Consider the following 18,909-nt stretch of genomic DNA (forward strand, 5'->3'; position numbering starts at 1 on the left):
ATTTTCGCTTTCTACAATATACCGTGGAGGAGGGTTAGCCTGGCACACATGAGGGCAGGCACCGATTACTTTGGTTTCGTTAGCTCTCGAGACCAGGGAACTCAACGAACCGCAAGCTGAATGACGCAACTCGAACACACCGGAGGCGTCGGAGTTCATGCATAGAGTGTTCAATCTACCGAGCCTTTAAACACCATTGGCAATTACTTCGGTAATCTATAAAATAAGCACGGGAGAGTCGTCCGTTCCGAGTATCCGAAAAAGCCGGGACGATCAAATTGACGGACCCTCTTGTTCTCCGATATCCGTCAACGAGGTACCTTACGTGGCGATTGACTCTGGACGGAGATAAGATACGAGCTGGTGAACAAAGAACAAAACGTTCACAAGCTTGCCTGTAACAGAACAGAGTCAAAAATAAGAGAATGATGATAGGAAATACAATGCAATTTTTTTTTTTTATCAAGCTGGACAAATGCACAAGATCATTATCCAAAGCTGGAGTTGTATCAACAACTGATGATGTCAGTCTCAAGCTCCGATTGGCCCCGAGCTCATGCGTAAGCCCGCCTAAACTCCGCGGATATGGTGGGGGCAGGGAGCTTAGCAGGCTTAGTTTACCTGCATAAGCAGAAGCTATGATGAGGTGGAACTGAATTTTTGACCTCAACCTTACGAGTGGTTTTTCTCTCACTCACCCTCAAAAACCTCTCACTTCCTATCATTAAGCTTCGTTCTTGCAAAGCATTGCATATCTGCATGTTATTATTCCAGGATCTGAAGCGGATGGTCCCATCTCTTCTGTCAGCATCGGGGTAAACGCCACAAAGAGGGGCCCAAGATCCCTCATTCAGCCTAAGACGTCAGCATTCGAGGCTCAGCATCAATTCGCGCGTATATCACCAGAATACCCTTCCATCACAATCTCACTCAGTCAATTCGACTCTAAAGATTCATCAAAATGAGTCGTTTAGCGGGTTGGTTCCGGTCTGGGACCGCGACGCCTGCCACTGAAGCCAACAGCGATGCTGGTTCAATCACCACCAAGGATAACATGGCCCGAGAGATGGAGGACATTGACGACGCCATGGCATCGTGCGGTCTCATAATGAACGACGATATCGACGGAGCATGGGAGAAGCTGCAGACGGGAGACTCGTCCTTTCACCAGCTAGGATTGGCAGTCACTATCTTCATGCGCTCCGTGCTGGGCTTTGAAAAAGCCGTCATGACCGAGACAACCACCAAGCTCGATGAGTGTGAAGCGAAAGCTTGGGCGGACTACAAGAAGGCTCAGAAGCATGGCAAAGCTCGTGCGGGGAGTAAATTGTATCCTCCCGGTACAGAATTCGAGCTCGTTCGTGCGGAGACGCAGCTCATGGGCGCTGTAGTGGGTGTTTTGCATGAAAGTCTCATCGATGCGATGAAGAGTTTTCTCAAGCTTCGCAAGGCATTCATGACGCTTGATGCCATTATTGAGGCTGAGGCGAAAACACTCAAGGATATGCCTCAATCAACTTCAGAGGCATCGCTGTCTGCTAAGCCAATTACAGAGATGGGCAAGAGCATGGAGAAGCTTGATATTGAGTCGGCTTCTGGTACCGAGACACCTGCGAACGGGGACTCTTCAAGCTCGTCAAGCATGGAGGACGAGAAGATCGATGAAGGTGCACCCCTGCGTGAAGCTCGATCTAAGCCTACCGAGTCCGACTCTGTTCTTCTTGAAAACCCTCTGGACATCTTTGTCCACTCTGGGGCCAATATGTGTTTTGGTATGATCCTTCTCATGTTGACCCTCGTTCCTCCCGCTTTCACTCGTCTTCTTTCCGTCGTTGGCTTCCGTGGTGATCGTGAGCGTGGCGTTCGTATGCTCTGGCGCTCCACTGCTTACGCCAACGTCAATGGCGCCATCGCTGGTCTTGTCCTGTTGTCTTACTACAACGCTCTTCTCGGCGCAGTCGACATCCTCCCCGATGCGAAGGATTTTGACGAGGGTGCTGAGATTGTAGGGCCTCCACGCGAAAAATGTGAGAAGCTTCTTGCATCGATGCGCTCTCGATATCCCGACTCGCGACTCTGGCTCATTGAAGAGGCGCGACTGCACAGCAATGAGCGAGACCTCCCCAAAGCCGTTGATGTTCTCACCACCGGCGGCGAGTCCAAGATGAAGCAGGTCACAGCACTCAATAACTTTGAGCTCTCGCTCAATTCAATGGCAATCCAGGACTGGCCTCTTATGCGCGACTCATTCATGCGATGCCTCGAGCTTAACGACTGGAGTCACGCGCTGTACTACTACATGGCAGGCATCGCCTCCGTCGAACTCTACCGCGACGCCGTAGCCGCCGGGGACAAAGATGAGGCGCGCCGCCAAAAAGCCAAAGCGGAAGAACACCTACGTAAGGCGCCAGGTGTAGCGGGTAAGAAGCGCTTTATGGCGCGCCAGTTGCCGTTCGAAGTATTTGTTCAGCGCAAGATACAGAAGTGGGAGGACCGCGCTAAGAGCTTTGGCGTCGATCTTGCTGATGCGATTGGACCCAGTCCCGCGTTGGAGATGAGTTACATGTGGAACACCATCAAGCGCATGGGACCCGCTGAGCTTGAGAAAGCAGTTGGGGGGATGAGTTGGGACAGATGTACTGCTAAGACGGAGGTGGTGGATAAGATCAAGGCTGAGGTTGATGAGATGGGAGCGTGGGCGCTCGTCAGCGCATCGTTGTTCCGCAACCAGAAGAAGTTTGCCGAGGCGAGGGACTTATTGGAGACGCATGTCTTCAAGTTTGACCGGTAAGTTCAATTGACATTTTATCACGTCGACTAACAAGGACAGGTTCGCATTCAAGGGTCCGACAAAGGACGACTACGTTCTCGCGGCTGCAGTGTACGAAAAGGGCGCCATCGCATGGTCAGAGTGCTGCAATCCTCCCGAGGGCACACCAGATGAGATCGCGGCGTACAGACGGGAGAAGTACGACGAATGTGTGAAGCAAATGGATGTCGCCAAGGTATGGGAGACCTTTGTGCTGGATACTAGAATTGGCATGAGAGTACAGAGCGGCATTGAGACGCTCAGCTGGTTTGCGAAGAAGATGGGATACAAATAGATGGATCAAGCAATGGGACGGATGGGAGTTTGTACACTTAGATGGCTGCACGTTATTTGCTGGGAAACGACTTTAATGTCAATTGGAAGAATGGACCTCATTCAATTGCCGGCGCGTTTTGATCGCAATCGCGAGCTCCTCCTCTTACCGCCATCATCTCCATTCGTCAATTTGTCAATTCCTCCCTGAAGAGCACTCACACCGCTATCCAACTTATCCGCCGACCTCTCCTTGACGTTATGCTTCTCCGCCTCAGCCCTCACATCATCAAGTACATCCCTCCCCCTTCCCGTATCATTCGCCCAGTCCAGAACTCCCCAGGCACCGAAATTGCAATCGCCTCCGCTCGCGTAATGAATCGCTCTGCGACGCGTCATTCCACCCATGATTATGCCAGGGACGACACTGTACCCTGACGTGGTGATTGTCTCCTCAACCGTGCAGAGCGCAAGGAAGAGGAAATACGTTACCATGTGAGGGCGCAGGGCGATGGCTGGGAGGTACATTGGGAAGAAATGATGGAGAAGAAAGGGGATTGGGTGATCTGCAAATACGAGAAGACTGTACGGCGCTGCTGATCGTGCGTGACTGAAGCGTTTGTGAAGTCTTCCAATTGCGCCGCTGGAGTGAAGAAGATTGCGATGAATGTAATAAGTCAACACCTCACGCCCCGTCATCATAAGCACCAAATGTTTCGCCAACTGCCACGGCAAAGGCAGTAACGCCGTCGGATTAAAATCATTCTCACCAACGACATATCTAAACGCCAAATGCGACGCGCCCTCCAGCAACGTCACGCACAAAAGGTTCACCAACACGAGACCCAACTGTCGCGTAAGCAAGCGCGCATTCCGCGGGGCAAGCGAAGCACGGCCGCCAAATTTGATCGACTCAGCGATGCTTGGCACACCCGTGTCAAAGAGTAACGATACCAGCGACGGTATGAGAAATAGAATTATGCGCGTTGCGAGGGAGCCGATGAGGCGCACGCGGAAGGGCGTGTGGGTTAGGACGAACGTCGTCCACTGGACGTAGAAGAAGAAGATGTTGAGGGATGTGGACCATGATGCTGAGGCGGGGGAGAGGAGGTAGGATATTATTGGGAGGGACAGAAGGACGTCCATTGTTAGTGACTGGCGATGGGTATTGTGGCGCAGATGTAGAGTTTAGGTTGGAAATGCCACGAGATTTGTTGTTTAATTTTTGGGTTTATTTTAGTGAACGGATGAGGATTGTTTCATTGGCATGACGTCGCGGTAGTTTCTATCCTGGAAACTGGGGAGATTTGGGATGATGATCTGGGGCTGGGGAATGACGTCGATGTGGCTAAGGTTCAGTCAGCCACAAACCTGATTGATGGAGTTTGATGCAGACGACACAGAGAACAGCCTAAAATGCAGTGATCTCGATGTCATCTCCTACTTCCAGCGTCTGGGAATATCGATGGATCTCGTGTTTGGACTGGTTGATTCTGTAAAGTTGGGCCTACGGCAATTGAGAACATCTCTGTTAGCCAAGATGCAGGTACCGTACCAACAGATGCAAGGGAGATGAATAAGCACAAGGGCCAGAAAATAAGGCCATGGTTCCATGCTTGGCAATAAAAACAAACAATATCAGCAATAATCTCTCCATCTCTTTTCCCGGTAATTATACAGTCAACTATACTCCGTGAGATGTCACTCATCGCAGCCTAACAGATTGGATGAAATTGGTCTACTCTAATCCAGACAGCTCCAGTCTAAAACGAACATCCGCTGTGGAGCAGTGGAGTTTCCATTTAATTGACCCCTTCTACCCGTCGCAGATCACAGAATCTCCAACCGACGCCAACACTTCAGTCGAGATCCTGGATGTTCTTGTAGCTAAGTTAGAGTTTAAGATTCTGAAACTGACAGCCTAGACGGATTGATTGGAATGTTGATAAAACGGAATGTAGATTTATTGTTGGATTGGTGCAGGGTCTAGGCTAACGGGAATGGAATAAGCTCCAGGGGAAAACTTACTTTCAGGGGTCCAGAGAGTGGACTCAGGGGTGGACTGTCACTGAAGAGAGTGCGCGAGAGAGGCACAGCGATAAACAAAACAGAATGAGATCTGAAAGTGTTTCTGTCTTGTTTTCTTTTTGTTTAGAGATTTGTCACTCTTGGTCATGCGCACTTCCCGTCGGGACGCACGCTCCCGAGTTGGCGATAGCGTCCGTGGCACCTAAAGCGAGGTAACCTTCAGCCCCTTAAGGCGTGGTATGTTGAAACCATTCCTCCCCCAGAATCTCGACTTGTCTATTCCATTCATTTATTCTCGACTGTAGTAGAGTCTAAACAATTGAACTGCAATATGAGTCTCGGGCTCCAAGGCTGATTGATTGGCCCACTGTCCCTGTCTTAGCTTCTGTATCCCCCCTAGCTTGGCCTTGTCCCCTCTCCCATTTTGTCTTTCGCTTCTCCTCGTCAACCAACTTCCATTTGCGCGACCACCAAATTATTACCCAACCCAACTTACTCTTTATCCTTGACGTGGTTGATCTCTCTCTCTCCCTTTGTTTTTTTTTTCTGGTTGTCTTCTTTTCCTTCTTTCTCCCTTCTCTGTCTTCCACGCGACAACCGGAAGATAAACCCACTTGGCTCAATCTAATATTCCTAGTACAGCCACCGCGATCCACCATCACCACTTCCACCAAACGAGCTAATATCCCCAGAGAGAATCCTCCCTCATCGTGACACTTTTTTACTCATCCCTTATTCCAAGGGTGAGAAGCCGCGCCACCCTTTGTCTGCGCGAGACACTATCGTCGACCCGCGAGACACAGCATCGCGACCGCTGCCTCCCTTGACATCCACTTCTTTTTCTTGACTCGACCTAGAGTCCGTCGCCCTAGCCATGGATTTTGACTCGGCTGATATTCCCCCTATCCCTATGCGCGCCCATAATCACCACGCTCATTCTCGACGACGCTCTCTCCAAGGCCCCTCCTCGTCAAAGCGCAACTCCGGTCTTCCTCCCGCCAGTCCGGAAGTCATCTCCAACCTCATCACCAGCCTCAGCGTCATCTCGAAGCCTGCAACAAACCATTTCGAAGCGTCGCCGACGAGTCTGTCACTGCCCGCGAGTCCCGGGAATGGTAGCTTTGGTGTGGACTACGGAGCGTTTCATCAGCCTAGCCTTGACGACCTGAGACAAGACCCCGTATCACTCGACGAACTCGCCGCTTTACCTCCTGTCATACGCACCTCGAAACCTCCCAGCGGTTATTCACCTTTGACTGCGACAAAGAGCCCGAGAAGTCCAAGAAGTCCAAGCCGCGAGGGTTCCGGGGGACTGCGATCGTTTATTCGAAATAGTACATCCCGACCGTCGTCAAAAGGATCTTCAGCTGCATCGAAGAACGATGATGCCCAGAGTATAGGGAACCTTTCGATCGAACGTCGCGGCGCCTCGACCCCCGAGTTGAACCATAAACAATCGCACGATAGCTGGGGTAGAAAAACATCAAGGAGTCAAAAGGGCTTGATGTACATGAGTTCCAAGGAGCGCCTGCGGGAGAAGGAAGCCGAGAGGAAGAGGGTTTCGGGCGGAGTTTCGGCTTCGTCGTCTGGTGCTCTTCCTGGCGAAAGTGTTCACAGCGGTGGGCGCAGCGATCCATTCTTTGCTGAGACTGCCATCCGTGAAGAGTCACATTACGAGCTGCCAATCGAACGCCCGATGGATGCACCTTGCGCTATTCCCGCGCGAAACTCGAGTCTTGCAAAGACGGGTCCGCAGAAGAGACCAAGCGCGAGGAGATCAAGACGGGAGGATGGTACGACTAATGATGTGATTCCAGAAGGCGAGGAACACAGAACTCGAGATCGGGAGTCAAGTCGAAGGAAGCAGAGTCATTCGGGACATGTCCAGTCGAGGTCATCCACCAGATCACCCGTTTATGGCCTCAAGGATGCTTCTCCGTCAAAGAGTACCAGTGTGGCAGGCAGAAGTTTCCTCGACGTGAATGACGGCTTCAGCGACGAAGAGGATGAGGGCGCACCATTTCCTGCTGTCGCTCAAGGCCGGAAGCGGGATCAGAGCAATGACCGCAATGATCGGAGACGATCCGGACGGCAGAGCCCGGCACCAAATGAGGCTATCAAGGTTAAGCGCAGCAGCTCCCGACTAAAGCGTTTGTCTGCACCACTGAATCACAAAGTCGACGAACGAGCCCGCGATTCACCCAGTCCCCAACCAGTCCAGAACCATGCTCCGGCTGGTTACGAGCGCCCTCAATCCGCCGACTCTGTTGATGATGCTGTCGAGTCTTACTTATGCTCACCACGTTTGTCGCAGAAGATCCGACATCCTCAAACAGGTCGCGTTATATCCTTCTCAGAAGTCGGTGACTCTGAAGGTTCTGCAGTCTTTTGCTGCGTCGGAATGGGATTGACGAGATACATCACCGCCTTTTATGATGAGTTGGCACTGACGTTAAAGCTGCGGCTTATTACCCCGGATAGACCGGGTGTTGGCGATAGCGAGCCTTATTCTGATGGCACTGCTACGCCGCTGAGTTGGCCAGGTAAGTTGATGTTTGTTTAATTGGGAAGTGCGCGCTAACTGTTGCAGATGATGTTTATGCTATTTGCCAGACCCTCAAGATCACAAAGTTCTCTATTCTCGCTCACTCCGCCGGCGCCATTTACGCTCTTGCTACAGCACTTCGAATGCCTCAACATATCCGCGGTCGAATACACCTCCTCGCGCCGTGGATCCCTCCCTCCCAAATGAACGTCTTTGGCACCTCGCAAACTCTCCCTCCAACCAACGCTATCCCTACCTCGCAACGAATTCTCCGAGCACTCCCGACGCCAATCCTCAAGGCTGCAAATAGCAGCTTCATGACCGCGACGAGTAGCTCAATCACCAGTTCATTACCCAAAACACCACGACGAGGAAAGCGAAAGAATAATGGCGGACGAGACAGTACAGCTAGTTCGCGTAATGTTACGCCGAGCTTGGATAAAGAGAACGTGTATAACAAATCACCCGGTCACGGCGACACGGAGTTGGAACCTCCCAATGCCTCCGAGAATATGGACAGAATGAGCATTCCGCAAGGTACAAGAGGTGATTCGGATATTATCGCAGCCGCAGCCGACGCCATGGCAGATAAGGAACGCCAAATGACCTACGACCTCCGATTAACGCACGCTATTTGGGAACTCGCCACAACAGGTGCAAATCCCGCCGTCGATCTGCTCGTCTGCCTCGAGCGTCGTCACACAATCGGTTTCCGCTACGTCGACATCACAAGACCCGTCGTCATCCACCACGGCAGTAGAGACACTCGCGTCCCCGTCGATAACGTAAAATGGCTCGGCAAGACAATGCGACGCTGCGAAGTTCGTGTTCTCGAAGGTGAGGGCCACGGTCTCATGGCTAGCGCGAGTGTGATGGGCTCTGTGCTTATGGAGATGAGTAAAGAGTGGGAGGATTGGATGAAGGTCACGGGCTCAGATGGGAGAAAAGATCGTGAGAGGGGACGAAGAGGGACGCTCGTGCGATAACAGTAATGTTTTTAACATACTTGTCCGATCGGTCGGTCGGTCTTGATACCCCAGAGACGGGCTTCATGCTTGGTTTGGTTGAGGGACCAAGGTTGGAGTATGATATCTCGTTTGTTTCTTATATAACATTAATCTCGGGGACTGCCATGTCCCATGTAATGTCTTTTACATATCAACGCTTAATGATAGCTTCTCTCAATGATACCTTCACGCTTCTACTTTAATTAATTATCCCTCCGCGAGCATTCTCGTCCAATCAAACTTCCGCCATCCCTTCTTGAAGCCATCCACTCTAGGATCGCCCCTCATCCAGCGCCCTTGCTTCTTCATAACATGCGGCTCCGCATCAACAATGCCCCCCAGGACTTCACGCGCGAAAAGATCGCCCTTTGGCCAGCGACCCGCATCTTCAACAACATGGCCCAATCCACCATCTAGCGTAAACCACACGTGAAAATACGGCATCTCCTTCGCGATACAGCGTCTAAACGCGGAGCGGCCCATGCCGTCGCGCGCTTTCGCACCTGTGTCGATGATCTTGCGATGCTGACTCCACTCTTCATCGGATGACAGGAACGCCTCTTTGAAGTACGCGGGAGCCGTGGCGCCTTCTTCGTAGGGTATCGGGACGGCGACCATGGCTGCGTGCATGCGCCGATGGGGCTGCGCCGCGTTTTCGTAGAATACGACCTCGCGACCTTGTTCGTGATACATGCGCGTGAGACTCTTCATGAAGTTTCGTATTTCCTCCCACTCATCGTCATCGCACTCTAAAAGATTCGCGCGGTGTGCGAGAGGGACGATGACGGCGCCGCCGGGGGAGATCTCGGGTTCGGTCGCAAGGGTGAGGAAGGCGCGTGTACCGAGGGCGATGACGGGTGCGAGGGGCGGTTGGTTCTTGTCTTCGTGGTGGCACAGGGGACAATTGTCCAGTGCGCGAGACATCTTCTGGAACTCGGATACGGCCATGTTCTTGAGATTGATGTCGGATTTGTGCAGGCGCTTGGCGAGCTTTTCGGCGTTTTCGTCCATGTAATCCAGATCGTTATCGAACTTACCGTCTTTTGCGATGCGTTCTGCTAGACGGAGACCTTCGCCGCCTGCTTGGTTCTTCGTGCGACGTTCCTCGCGAACCATATCGTCAATTGTCATTTCTGTGTTCTCTTCCACGTTTCCGCGCTCGCGACCGCGTTTGTTGGTGATGGCTTTAGCTTCGTTACGCGTACCGGCGAGCTGGCGATTGTCCATTACGCTAAGAACGACGGCTTCGGGGTTGGATTGGGCTGTGGCGAACATTGCTGCGGCTTTGTTGTATTCTTCTTCGAGCTGGGCGGCATTCGGGGCGCGACGGAGCTTGGCTTTCATCATTTGGGCACGGAGACGGTTGAGGGCGGTTTGATCCATCACGGGAGTTGATTGGGGATGCGTGTCGGGAATTATTGTACCTTGTTCGGGTTCGGGAGGTGGTGAGTCTTTGCGTTGGTTCTTCATTCTCTCACGGTAGAGGTCGCCCGTTGGCTTGTCGTGGCCCTTGTAGTCTTTACCGTAGATCTTGCGTCGTTCCATCTCTTCCTTCTCTTCTCGCGCGTCGTCGAAGTAGCGTAGATCGCCAAAACGTTCCATGGCGACGTCTTCAATTGGACGACCGCTTTCTTCAGCCGCTGTGTAGGCAGCTTTGAGCTTTGTCATTCGCCATGAAGAGCCAGCGTCGCCGAAAGTGTAATTTACAGTTCGTTCGGTTGGAATGTTGAGCTCATCGATGGACTTGCCCTCGTTGATGTCTTGGATATGGGTGTTAATCTCGCGCTTTGATACGACACGCTTTGGCTCGGGTTTTGGAGGCGGCGACTTGTTCTTGTCGGGTCGGTGGATATAGTCGACCTCGATGGAGGAGGGGGCTGTCATCCAAGAGTCTCGCTGGAGGGATCTCGATCGGTCGACTGGGTCTTGGCTGGCTGGCTTCTCCTCGTCGGGGATGGGGAGATCTTCTTTGGGGTCTGTTGTCTTGCGATGGCGGTCGTCGCCGTGTCTTCGCGATCGGTGGTTGTCTTCGTCGTCGCGTGAATGGCGCGAGCGTTTATTTCGGTGACCATCATCTTCTTCATCGTTTCTCCGACGATGGCGATGTCTATGTCCGTCTCTATCTCTGTCTCTGTCTCGATCCCGGTCTCTTTCGCGTTCTGAGTCGTGTCGATGATGATGTCTATGTTTGCGATGTCGCTTTTCGTCGTGGTCGCGTTCTGCTCGCTCCCTCTCGGCCTTCTCAGCGGCCAGCGACTTTTCAAATTCGTCCAGGCCTTCCATCTTGAAGTTGTGAAGCTGTGGTAGGTGCACAATTCAAGTGTTGATGGAAAAGAATTGTTTGGGTGGACTGAGCTGTTACGTCAGGAGCGAAAAGCTGATCCAGCTCAAAGTGGGGCCATCACAGAGCTTATTATTAGGTTATGACGAAAGCTTCAGTGGAAGTAAGGCACCCTAGAGCTGCTTCGACCGAGACATCTTTTGTATAGTCTACACTTGCTGAACATCTTCCGTACGGCCATTTCAACTTACATGGGATCTTTGATCGTTGTATTTCTGTTTCTTCTTGAAAATAAGGATTGGTGCGATTTATAACGTCGTTTCATGAGTTCTCACGGCACAACCTCCAAACAAGCAATTTCTTCATATTTTATGCAGCCAACCGATTTTGTTATTGAGAATCTTCAAAACTCAAAAGGATATCTACATAAAAACAAGCACAAGGGTATTAATTGAATACACTAATTAGGTACGTAGAGAACTGTTGCTAAACAAAACATATATCCTGTCACCTCATTGACGTGCCTTCTGAGCCAGCCATGACTTGTAGTGATCATCCAACGTCTCGCTCAGAGGCCGGTACACTATCCCAAGTTCCTTAATACCACGTTCATTACCAACCTCAAACCGAACTCCTAGATTAGCCCGCATCCACTTCTGCGTCAGCCCGAAAAGGGGTCCGACAACTCGTATCAGTATATTCGGCAGCTTATGGCGCGGAAGAGCCCGGCGGCGCTTAGCTTGAGGACGTATCTGCTTCGAGATATCGACGAATCTCACCATCTCTCTGTCACAGACAATGTATCTCCCCTGCGCAGACTTAGTCTCTGCTGCCCTGATATGTGCCGTGGCGATCTCCCTCACGTCAACAGTGCAGAAACTCAGATCAGGCACGCCGAACCAAAGCTGTCCGCTGAATAGTTCATCAAGCAAGAAAAGACTCCCGGAATCTGATCCCGTTGTGAGCGAAGGGCCAAGAACTAGTCCAGGGCAGATGACAACCATGTCCCAGCGTGACTGAGCCTTTTGAATTTTCCAAGCTTCTTTCTCGGCAACAACTTTGGAATAGTGATATGGATTGTGAGTAACAGAGCTTGATTCGTTGAAGTAGCTCTCACTGAGAATGTTGTCTTTCATGCTTTTCACATCGATGTAGTCTCCGAAGATAGCACCAACTGAAGCATGTTAACAACTGTAACCCTGTAGAGATTGAGTTCTTACTAGTTGATGTCAAAACCACCCGTTTGACACTTTCGGTACTGTTCACGCTGTTCAAGACGTTTCGCGTTCCTTGCAACGCAGGCTCTACCATCTCCTTCTGTCCATCTTTGATCTTCTCGGCCATCAAGAATGGCGAAGCAACATGATGAACTACCGAGCAGTCTTTCATAGCAGGTTCAAATGATCCCGGCTTGAGAAGATCTGCTTCAAAGAGTTCTAGTTTCCCCGGGTATTTCTCTTGTAAACTTCGTAACGGTTGGACTTTTCGTGTGTTGTTCAAGTCGCGTACAGTAGTATGCACGTTATATCCGGCTTGCAGGAGCTGGTTGACGAGATGAATGGCGATAAAGCCACTGCCGCCGGTGACCATGTGGGTATCTGATGCCATGATGTCGAATTATGCGCCAAAGATGCTCAGAGATGTGTATTACTTCTCTTCTCGTTGATGTGGATCAGCGAAGCCTTATAAACAGCTTTGGATCTGGTGTTTCTCGGTGTCCGCGGATGTCGGTGGATACGTCGGCATTCTTATCCTGAATTTAGGGGGTATCGATGAGTTAACCAGCACTATAAAGTATCTACCCCGCAACTTTAAAGCAGATCTGATGGTAACTTGAAAGAAATTAACATCAAGATCGGTGCCCGCGGGCCGAAAGCCAGTCATTCCTTGGGCTCTAGTTATAGAGAATGGTTACTTCCGTCACCCTCATGATTCTTGCTGCAGTTTTAGCATGATGGAAAGCTCTCGGTGATAGGAACTTACCTTGATATCGTATTCATAGTTGCTAAACGCTCATAAAGGAATGCTTGGTAAGATGTATCAGAGGGGCTGTTGCGCAAATCAACTAACCTCCATACAAGAGTTGATCCAGGTCAATTCCAGTGTTTGAACCACACTTTGCCCAATGACAGGCTCGAATCTCTCTGTACCATGACCTCCTATATCCTACAGCCTCACTAAACCATATCAGGCAATCCGACATCTTATCACCCCATACCCAGCTCCCAAGACCGCCAAGCTTTCCCAATCGCATCCTTTACAATTCAATTGCTTGTCCTCTTCACGTGTCTCAGCGACTTAGAATCTAGAACCGACCCGCATCTCCAGTTCGCCCCCGAGCTATCTCTGTTTAAGGGTTGATCCCGCAAGGATAATGCTCCAATCATCCCCGCAGACCTCGGCCTACTCCGTATGGGGTGAAGGCACAAAAAAAAGTTACACAAGGGATGAGGCAGGGAAATAAAAAACCTCGGCTGCGGTATTTTCGTCCTGATTTATTCCCTTTTTTACGAAAAACCTGTCATTTCTCATTTTGGTTGAGCACGCGACATCAGCTTTCCAAGATGGCTGCTATTCCCGATCCCGAAAAGGAGTCTAAATCCGAAACGCCAAACATTGCCAATGAGGATCAGCTTGGAGTTCAGAATGTGTATGGCGATGAAACGCATAGAAGGCTGAAGGGCCGGCATATCCAACTTATTGGAATTGGAGGAACCATCGGCACTGTTCTCTTCGTATGTCTTACAGTTCTCTTCGAAGCTACGACTGAGCCTCCGACCTAACAATTCAACCAATGGCTAACATCATTCCCAGGTCCAAATCGGCAAAGGTCTAATGCAAGGCGGTCCAGGAAGTCTTTTCATCGCCTTCTCCTTCTGGTGTCTAATCGTCCTCACCATCACAATGTGCATCGCCGAAATGGTCTCTTACACGCCAATCTCATCTCCGTTCGTCCGTTTTGCGGGTATCTACGTCGACGAAGCTCTCGGATTCGCCTCAGGCTGGAATTTCTTCATCTTCGAAGCTGCGCTGGTGCCCTTCGAAGTCACGGCTTGTCATTTTATTCTTCAATTCTGGACCGATGCGATTCCCGTTGGCGCGACTATTGCAGTGATTATTGTGCTGTATGCGCTTATCAATCTCATGGCGATTCAGTATTTTGGCGAGACGGAGTTTTGGGCTGCCATCGGAAAAGTCATTTTGATTGTTGGACTGATCTTCTTTACGTTTATCGTCATGGTTGGTGGAAATCCGCAGAAAGACGCGTTCGGGTTTACGTACTGGAAGAGTCCTGGAGCGTTTGCCGAGCTCTACTACGATGGTGCCTTGGGTAAATTCGTGGGCTTTCTGGCTTGTCTCATTCAAGCAGCCTTCTCCATCGCTGGTCCTGATTATGTCGCCATGGCAGCTGGAGAAGCCGAAAACCCTCGCAAGATTCTGCCCCGGGCTTTCAAGACGGTGTTTTACCGGCTGACTTTCTTCTTCGTGCTCGGATCGCTCTGCGTGGGCATTCTAGTGCCTTACGATGACCCAAACATGATTGCTGCTTTCAGGGATGGCAAGTCCGGAGCCGCTGCTTCACCATACGTTATCGCCATGGATCGTCTTGGGATCCGGGTTCTGCCGCATATCGTCAACGCCATGATTCTGGTATCGGCGTTTTCCGCCGGCAACTCCTACGTATTCTGTGCGACGAGATCTTTGTATGGTCTTGCACTTGAAGGGAAAGCACCGAGGTTCTTGAAAATCTGCACAAGAACAGGTGTGCCCATTTACTGCGTCCTTGTTGTTCTGCTCATCGCTCTGCTATCGTTCCTTCAACTATCGAATAGCTCAGCTGTTGTTCTGAGTTGGTTTGTGTCTTTGGTCACAGCCTCTCAGCTGATCAACTTCTCCGTCATCTGTCTCACATACCTTTGCTTTTATCGTGCAACAAAGGTGCAGGGTTTCGACCGCTCGACGTTACCTTATCGCGCGTGGTTTATGCCATATGCTGCTTACGTCGGACTAGTTGCGACTTTTATCATGGTATTTGTTGGAGGATATACTGTGTTCCTGCCAGGAATGTGGGATGTTCCTAGCTTCTTGTTCTCGTAAGTATATCTGTCGAACTGACGAGGACACGACTGACCGCCACAGATACACATCAGTTGGACTGTTCCCAGTGTTTTATGTCGGATGGAAAATTGCTCACAAAACAAAGATTATCAAGCCAAGCGAGATCGATCTACGACATAACTTGGCTCCGATTGAAGAGTACGAGAGAAACTATGTGTCTAAACCGCCAGCGTACGTACCTTGCCTCGACCAAGAACGACGAAATGCTAACAAACTCGCAGAAATTGGTTCGAGAAGGTTTTGCACCTTTTATTCGGTTGAGAGCATGATGCAGCATGAGAATTTGCAAGTCTCAAGAGCAGGAAGCAGGCAAACTGGAGAGAAAATAACAATATGGTTTGGCGACATGACTGAGCATTTCTGTATATCTACTGGCGAAAATACTAGACGGCATCTGGGGCGGTTAGATAAAAAGGGCAACTAGCATACGACGATACCCAGGTTCAATCGCAAAGCTATCATTTCTTTCAAGCACGCATTTGAAAACAGAATGTCTTTTGTGAATGACTGAGCTCATCCTTCCAGACTCGTCAGAAACTACTTCTCAACATATGGTGCCAGCGTCTCAGCAGACCTCCTCAAAAGCTCCGTATAGTAAGTCTCAGATAGTAATCCCGACCCATGGTCAATGATAAACTGCAGTTGATCAGGCGTAACATCCACCTCTCCCGTCTCCAACTGAGCCTTGCCATAATCCCCAACAGGCGTTCGATCAATAGCTGGCATAAACTCAACAGCCAGACCACCGTCATACCCAGCTTCAGCTAGTGCCTTCATAATTTTAGGCCAGTCGAAAGACCCATCTCCAGGTGCAAGGCGGTTGTTGTCACCCACGTGAAAGTCAACGATTCGCGATTTGCATGCGTGGATAGCTGCAATAAGATCCTTCTCCTCAAGGGCAAGGTGGAATGGATCAAAAGCGATACCAACGCCATATCCAACCTCATCGGCGAGAGCGAGAGCTTGGTTTGATCGGTTGAGAAAGTAAGTCTCAAACCTATTCAAAGGCTCAAGGCCAATGTTGATACCCTTCGCCTGCGCGAAGGCCGCAACTTCACGAAGACCCTCAACAGCCCACTTCCACTCATTCCCCGGTGTAGAAGAAGGAACAATAGTACCAACTGTTCCAGGGACCACGGTGGTGATTTGGCCGCCGAGCTCAGCGGACATGTTCACGACTTGCTTCATATACTCAATGGTATTTCGTCTTTGTTGGGGATCAGAGGCGAGGAGGTTTCGCGTGCCGTGCATGACGGTGACGGTTCCCCAGCATTTGATGTTATATTTTTGAAGAAGCTCGCAGGTTGAGGCGACGGGGAACTGGTCGGGTTCGCCAGCGAGTTCAATGCTGGTGTAACCGAGACGGACGAGCCTTTGGAGGGTATGTTCAAGAGGCTCGGGACGCATCCAGGTATGAGAGGAGAGATGCATCTTGAAATGAAGATTGTGGGAAGTCTTCGAAGATTGATGGTGTATGAGGATCGATTGTTACTTCATGAAGATGATGTTATTTCTTTTTATCTTTACTTGATGGCAGCTTCACGCTGGGTATTCAATGGATGTTAGTGAGCGGATGGTTGTCTTCCGTTAAAGTGGAGCATGATGACTAGAGACGGAGCATCAGCTTCCGCCTTATCAATTAAATTGGTGAGACGACAGAGCTCGCATTACTAACGAGCCATGCAAGTGGATGACAACGAAAGTCGTCATGTTGAGAAGGGACAAGACATTCCGCTTTGAAATTTTAAACTCAACTTTAAGTCATCGAACTATATATATATGAGAATCATGTCTCGAGCAATAAAAACAAACCAACTCGCAAGCCTTAAACCAGTTCGTTGCTTCAACACTAAACTCAAGCCCTCACTACTACACTATAAAGAATCATGTCTATCCCCTGGAACGATGACTCAGTCTTTGAGTCTTACAACCTTATTGAAGAGACGTGAGTACCATAACATAAACTGATCTGATCAGTAGCTGACATCGACAAGATTCAAGACTGTCTCGTCTCATAATATCAAAACAGCCATTCTAATCCCCAAAAACCTCAAGCCTGGTCACCATCCAATCATCTATCATATCCACGGTGGTTTTCTCGTCATGGGAAGTGGCTTGTTCGGTCCTTTTTTCCCAAAGTGGGTTGACAAACTTGCGCTCCAAAACTCCGCCATCATCGTCTCCCCCGACTACAGATTGTTGCCCTCTGCGAATGGCCTGGATGATGTTCTCGAGGATGTCGAAGATGGCTGGCAGTGGACCAAGAATAATTTGCCTGATATCTTGGAGGAGAAGGCTCCTGGTCACTCTATTGACTTTTCGCATGTCCTTCTTGCTGGCGGATCAGCTGGGTAAGTCATCTCACAAAAACCATCAAGACTTGTTGCTAACGCTCTTACCAGTGGATACTGCTCTACCCAGCTTGCTCTCTCTCATCCAGAGGATTTCCACTCTCTTGCTGTCGTATACCCTCTGCTGGACACAAAAGACAGACTCTATCTTCAAGGTGCACTCCCCAACGAACCAACCGTGTTGCGCATGCCGCTAGAAGAAATTCCATCAATGGAAGACACTCTAGCTTGGATCGAAAAAACGCGTAAGAAACCTGAATCAAGAGCTGGTTTTGAGAGGACTCCCTTCGCAGTTGCAGCTTGTCAGCGGGGTATTTTCTCATCTCACATGCTGGACAACAAGGGTCTTGACAAGGCGGATTTCCATCCTCTTGAGAGAATCGAAGCTGGTGCCAAGTTGCCCAAACATATGTGAGTTATAGTCAATACCGCCAGCACGAGGATAAAACTGACCCAGCATAGGTGGATCATGCATGGAGATGATGACTCGACCGTCCCAATCCGCGGCTCTGAGAAGTTCGTAGATTTAGTGGCTGAGAGGTTACCAGAGACTGTTGTGCGGTATGATCCTGTTGCTGGCGAGGACCACGGATTCGAGTTTGATGAGAAGAGATGGGAATCTTTTGCTGATGAGGCACTTGCCTTTGTGAGAGATTCTTGGCTGGCTTAGTCTGGAACTGGTTCATAGCCAGCCCAAACCCGATGCCACCACTTCTATACTAAGACCTTATATAGAATACTTTAAATATCTTTTAGAGGCTCATTCTTAAATAACTAAGAGCATACTATAACCATTGCGGGTAGAGGCGTACTTTAATCTTGCCTATAGATGGTTTGACTAAGTCAGTGTTTCACAAACCGCAGTGGGAGAGCATGATTGGTGCATACATTGCTCTGTATACAAGGTTCCTAGATGAAGTTAATTGAGGGAGGTCTTTCGGTGATAGACCAGACCAAAAGCTTAATACGGCTTCATTTAATGTGTTTCTTAAGTCAAATATCATACCTGACTCGTCATCAATCTGCGGAATATTCAGTCAAGTCATCAGGAATAATTCTAGAGATGGCAAACATGGGAAAAGAACCTCGTGGAGATATCATACTTCGCCACCTGCTTGATGAAATCGTTATCTCAGCGGATAGGTCCTTTTGCTCCGATAAACTGAAGACATCCATGGTTCGACAGTCTGGGCTTGAGGTACAAGTGTTTTGGACGACGGAACACTGCAGATTCTCCCAACCCCCTCCAAACCGATAGATGTTATCGTATCTGACCCCACGACCACCGTATCAGCCTATCATATTGAGCCTTTTGGGTAGCATTTACCATTGCAACTATTGCGAGGCCCAATGAATTTTGTCGCCTGATGTCTTGTGCCCCATCTCACATATCTGTGATTCCACCTATGCAGTCTCACCTCAAAAAAACAAACCAGCGGCAAAACCGTTATCATTCTAGCCACAATGAAACGTTGTGCTACATCGACACAACAGGT

At 49.9% G+C, this 18,909-nt stretch overlaps 9 protein-coding genes across 10 annotated transcripts; 4 read left to right on the top strand and 5 right to left on the bottom strand.

The window, feature by feature from the left end:
• Positions 1-678: 678 nt before the first annotated feature.
• FOIG_03949 (uncharacterized protein) lies at positions 679-3,104 on the top strand (the record flags this gene model as incomplete). The annotated part of the gene is made up of 2 exons (XM_031201987.1): positions 679-2,787; positions 2,831-3,104. The coding sequence occupies exons 1-2, from the start codon at positions 962-964 to the stop codon at positions 3,102-3,104; spliced, it is 2,100 nt and encodes a 699-aa protein (XP_031067434.1). The 5' UTR covers positions 679-961.
• On the bottom strand, positions 3,078-4,362 carry FOIG_03950 (uncharacterized protein). The gene has a single exon (XM_031201988.1). It carries the CDS (start codon positions 4,226-4,228, stop codon positions 3,206-3,208), a length of 1,023 nt encoding a protein of 340 aa, XP_031067435.1. The 5' UTR covers positions 4,229-4,362; the 3' UTR covers positions 3,078-3,205.
• Positions 4,363-5,249: 887 nt separating this feature from the next.
• On the top strand, positions 5,250-11,017 carry FOIG_03951 (uncharacterized protein). The gene is made up of 2 exons (XM_031201989.1): positions 5,250-7,653; positions 7,701-11,017. The coding sequence occupies exons 1-2, from the start codon at positions 5,985-5,987 to the stop codon at positions 8,639-8,641; spliced, it is 2,610 nt and encodes an 869-aa protein (XP_031067436.1). The 5' UTR covers positions 5,250-5,984; the 3' UTR covers positions 8,642-11,017.
• Positions 5,342-7,621, bottom strand: FOIG_03952 (uncharacterized protein). Its single transcript, XM_031201990.1, has 2 exons — positions 6,335-7,621; positions 5,342-6,241 (listed from the first exon to the last, which is right to left on the bottom strand). Exon 2 carries the CDS (start codon positions 5,767-5,769, stop codon positions 5,422-5,424), a length of 348 nt encoding a protein of 115 aa, XP_031067437.1. The 5' UTR covers positions 5,770-6,241; positions 6,335-7,621; the 3' UTR covers positions 5,342-5,421.
• FOIG_03953 (uncharacterized protein) lies at positions 8,096-11,030 on the bottom strand. Its single transcript, XM_031201991.1, has 2 exons — positions 8,662-11,030; positions 8,096-8,534 (listed from the first exon to the last, which is right to left on the bottom strand). Exon 1 carries the CDS (start codon positions 10,943-10,945, stop codon positions 8,870-8,872), a length of 2,076 nt encoding a protein of 691 aa, XP_031067438.1. The 5' UTR covers positions 10,946-11,030; the 3' UTR covers positions 8,096-8,534; positions 8,662-8,869.
• A 286-nt stretch (positions 11,031-11,316) lies between these two features.
• Positions 11,317-13,090, bottom strand: FOIG_03954 (cinnamyl-alcohol dehydrogenase). Its single transcript, XM_031201992.1, has 3 exons — positions 12,927-13,090; positions 12,164-12,877; positions 11,317-12,117 (listed from the first exon to the last, which is right to left on the bottom strand). The coding sequence occupies exons 2-3, from the start codon at positions 12,549-12,551 to the stop codon at positions 11,456-11,458; spliced, it is 1,050 nt and encodes a 349-aa protein (XP_031067439.1). The 5' UTR covers positions 12,552-12,877; positions 12,927-13,090; the 3' UTR covers positions 11,317-11,455.
• FOIG_03955 (uncharacterized protein) lies at positions 12,901-15,551 on the top strand. Of its 2 annotated transcripts, XM_031201993.1 has the most exons (4): positions 12,901-13,678; positions 13,758-15,037; positions 15,084-15,233; positions 15,284-15,551. In XM_031201993.1, the coding sequence occupies exons 1-4, from the start codon at positions 13,391-13,393 to the stop codon at positions 15,321-15,323; spliced, it is 1,758 nt and encodes a 585-aa protein (XP_031067440.1). In that variant the 5' UTR covers positions 12,901-13,390; the 3' UTR covers positions 15,324-15,551. The 2 variants fall into 2 exon arrangements, with proteins under 2 accessions (XP_031067440.1, XP_031067441.1); XM_031201994.1 differs by having other exon boundaries at positions 12,901-15,037.
• Positions 15,552-15,566: 15 nt separating this feature from the next.
• FOIG_03956 (uncharacterized protein) lies at positions 15,567-16,569 on the bottom strand. The gene has a single exon (XM_031201995.1). The coding sequence runs from the start codon at positions 16,491-16,493 to the stop codon at positions 15,600-15,602; it is 894 nt and encodes a 297-aa protein (XP_031067442.1). The 5' UTR covers positions 16,494-16,569; the 3' UTR covers positions 15,567-15,599.
• A 379-nt stretch (positions 16,570-16,948) lies between these two features.
• On the top strand, positions 16,949-18,083 carry FOIG_03957 (uncharacterized protein; the record flags this gene model as incomplete). Its single annotated transcript, XM_031201996.1, has 4 exons — positions 16,949-17,007; positions 17,057-17,413; positions 17,465-17,824; positions 17,876-18,083. The coding sequence occupies 4 exons, from the start codon at positions 16,949-16,951 to the stop codon at positions 18,081-18,083; spliced, it is 984 nt and encodes a 327-aa protein (XP_031067443.1).
• Positions 18,084-18,909: the final 826 nt, after the last annotated feature.

This window comes from Fusarium odoratissimum (assembly GCF_000260195.1).
Source record: "Fusarium odoratissimum NRRL 54006 unplaced genomic scaffold supercont1.5, whole genome shotgun sequence".
Classification (NCBI taxonomy): Eukaryota; Fungi; Ascomycota; class Sordariomycetes; order Hypocreales; family Nectriaceae; genus Fusarium; species Fusarium odoratissimum.

Excerpts from the sequence above, each read along its gene's own strand:
- FOIG_03956 (XM_031201995.1), bottom strand. The coding sequence starts at position 16,493 with ATGCATCTCTCCTCTCATACCTGGATGCGTCCCGAGCCTCTTGAACAT.
- FOIG_03950 (XM_031201988.1), bottom strand. The coding sequence starts at position 4,228 with ATGGACGTCCTTCTGTCCCTCCCAATAATATCCTACCTCCTCTCCCCC.
- FOIG_03955 (XM_031201993.1), top strand. The coding sequence starts at position 13,391 with ATGAGGCAGGGAAATAAAAAACCTCGGCTGCGGTATTTTCGTCCTGAT. Across the intron at positions 15,038-15,083 it reads GTTCCTAGCTTCTTGTTCTC|ATACACATCAGTTGGACTGT; the intron begins GTAAGTATATCT and ends TGACCGCCACAG. Across the intron at positions 15,234-15,283 it reads TATGTGTCTAAACCGCCAGC|AAATTGGTTCGAGAAGGTTT; the intron begins GTACGTACCTTG and ends ACAAACTCGCAG.
- FOIG_03951 (XM_031201989.1), top strand. The coding sequence starts at position 5,985 with ATGGATTTTGACTCGGCTGATATTCCCCCTATCCCTATGCGCGCCCAT. Across the intron at positions 7,654-7,700 it reads TACGCCGCTGAGTTGGCCAG|ATGATGTTTATGCTATTTGC; the intron begins GTAAGTTGATGT and ends TAACTGTTGCAG.
- FOIG_03952 (XM_031201990.1), bottom strand. The coding sequence starts at position 5,769 with ATGGTGGATCGCGGTGGCTGTACTAGGAATATTAGATTGAGCCAAGTG.
- FOIG_03953 (XM_031201991.1), bottom strand. The coding sequence starts at position 10,945 with ATGGAAGGCCTGGACGAATTTGAAAAGTCGCTGGCCGCTGAGAAGGCC.
- FOIG_03954 (XM_031201992.1), bottom strand. The coding sequence starts at position 12,551 with ATGGCATCAGATACCCACATGGTCACCGGCGGCAGTGGCTTTATCGCC. Across the intron at positions 12,118-12,163 it reads GGTGGTTTTGACATCAACTA|TTGGTGCTATCTTCGGAGAC; the intron begins GTAAGAACTCAA and ends AACATGCTTCAG.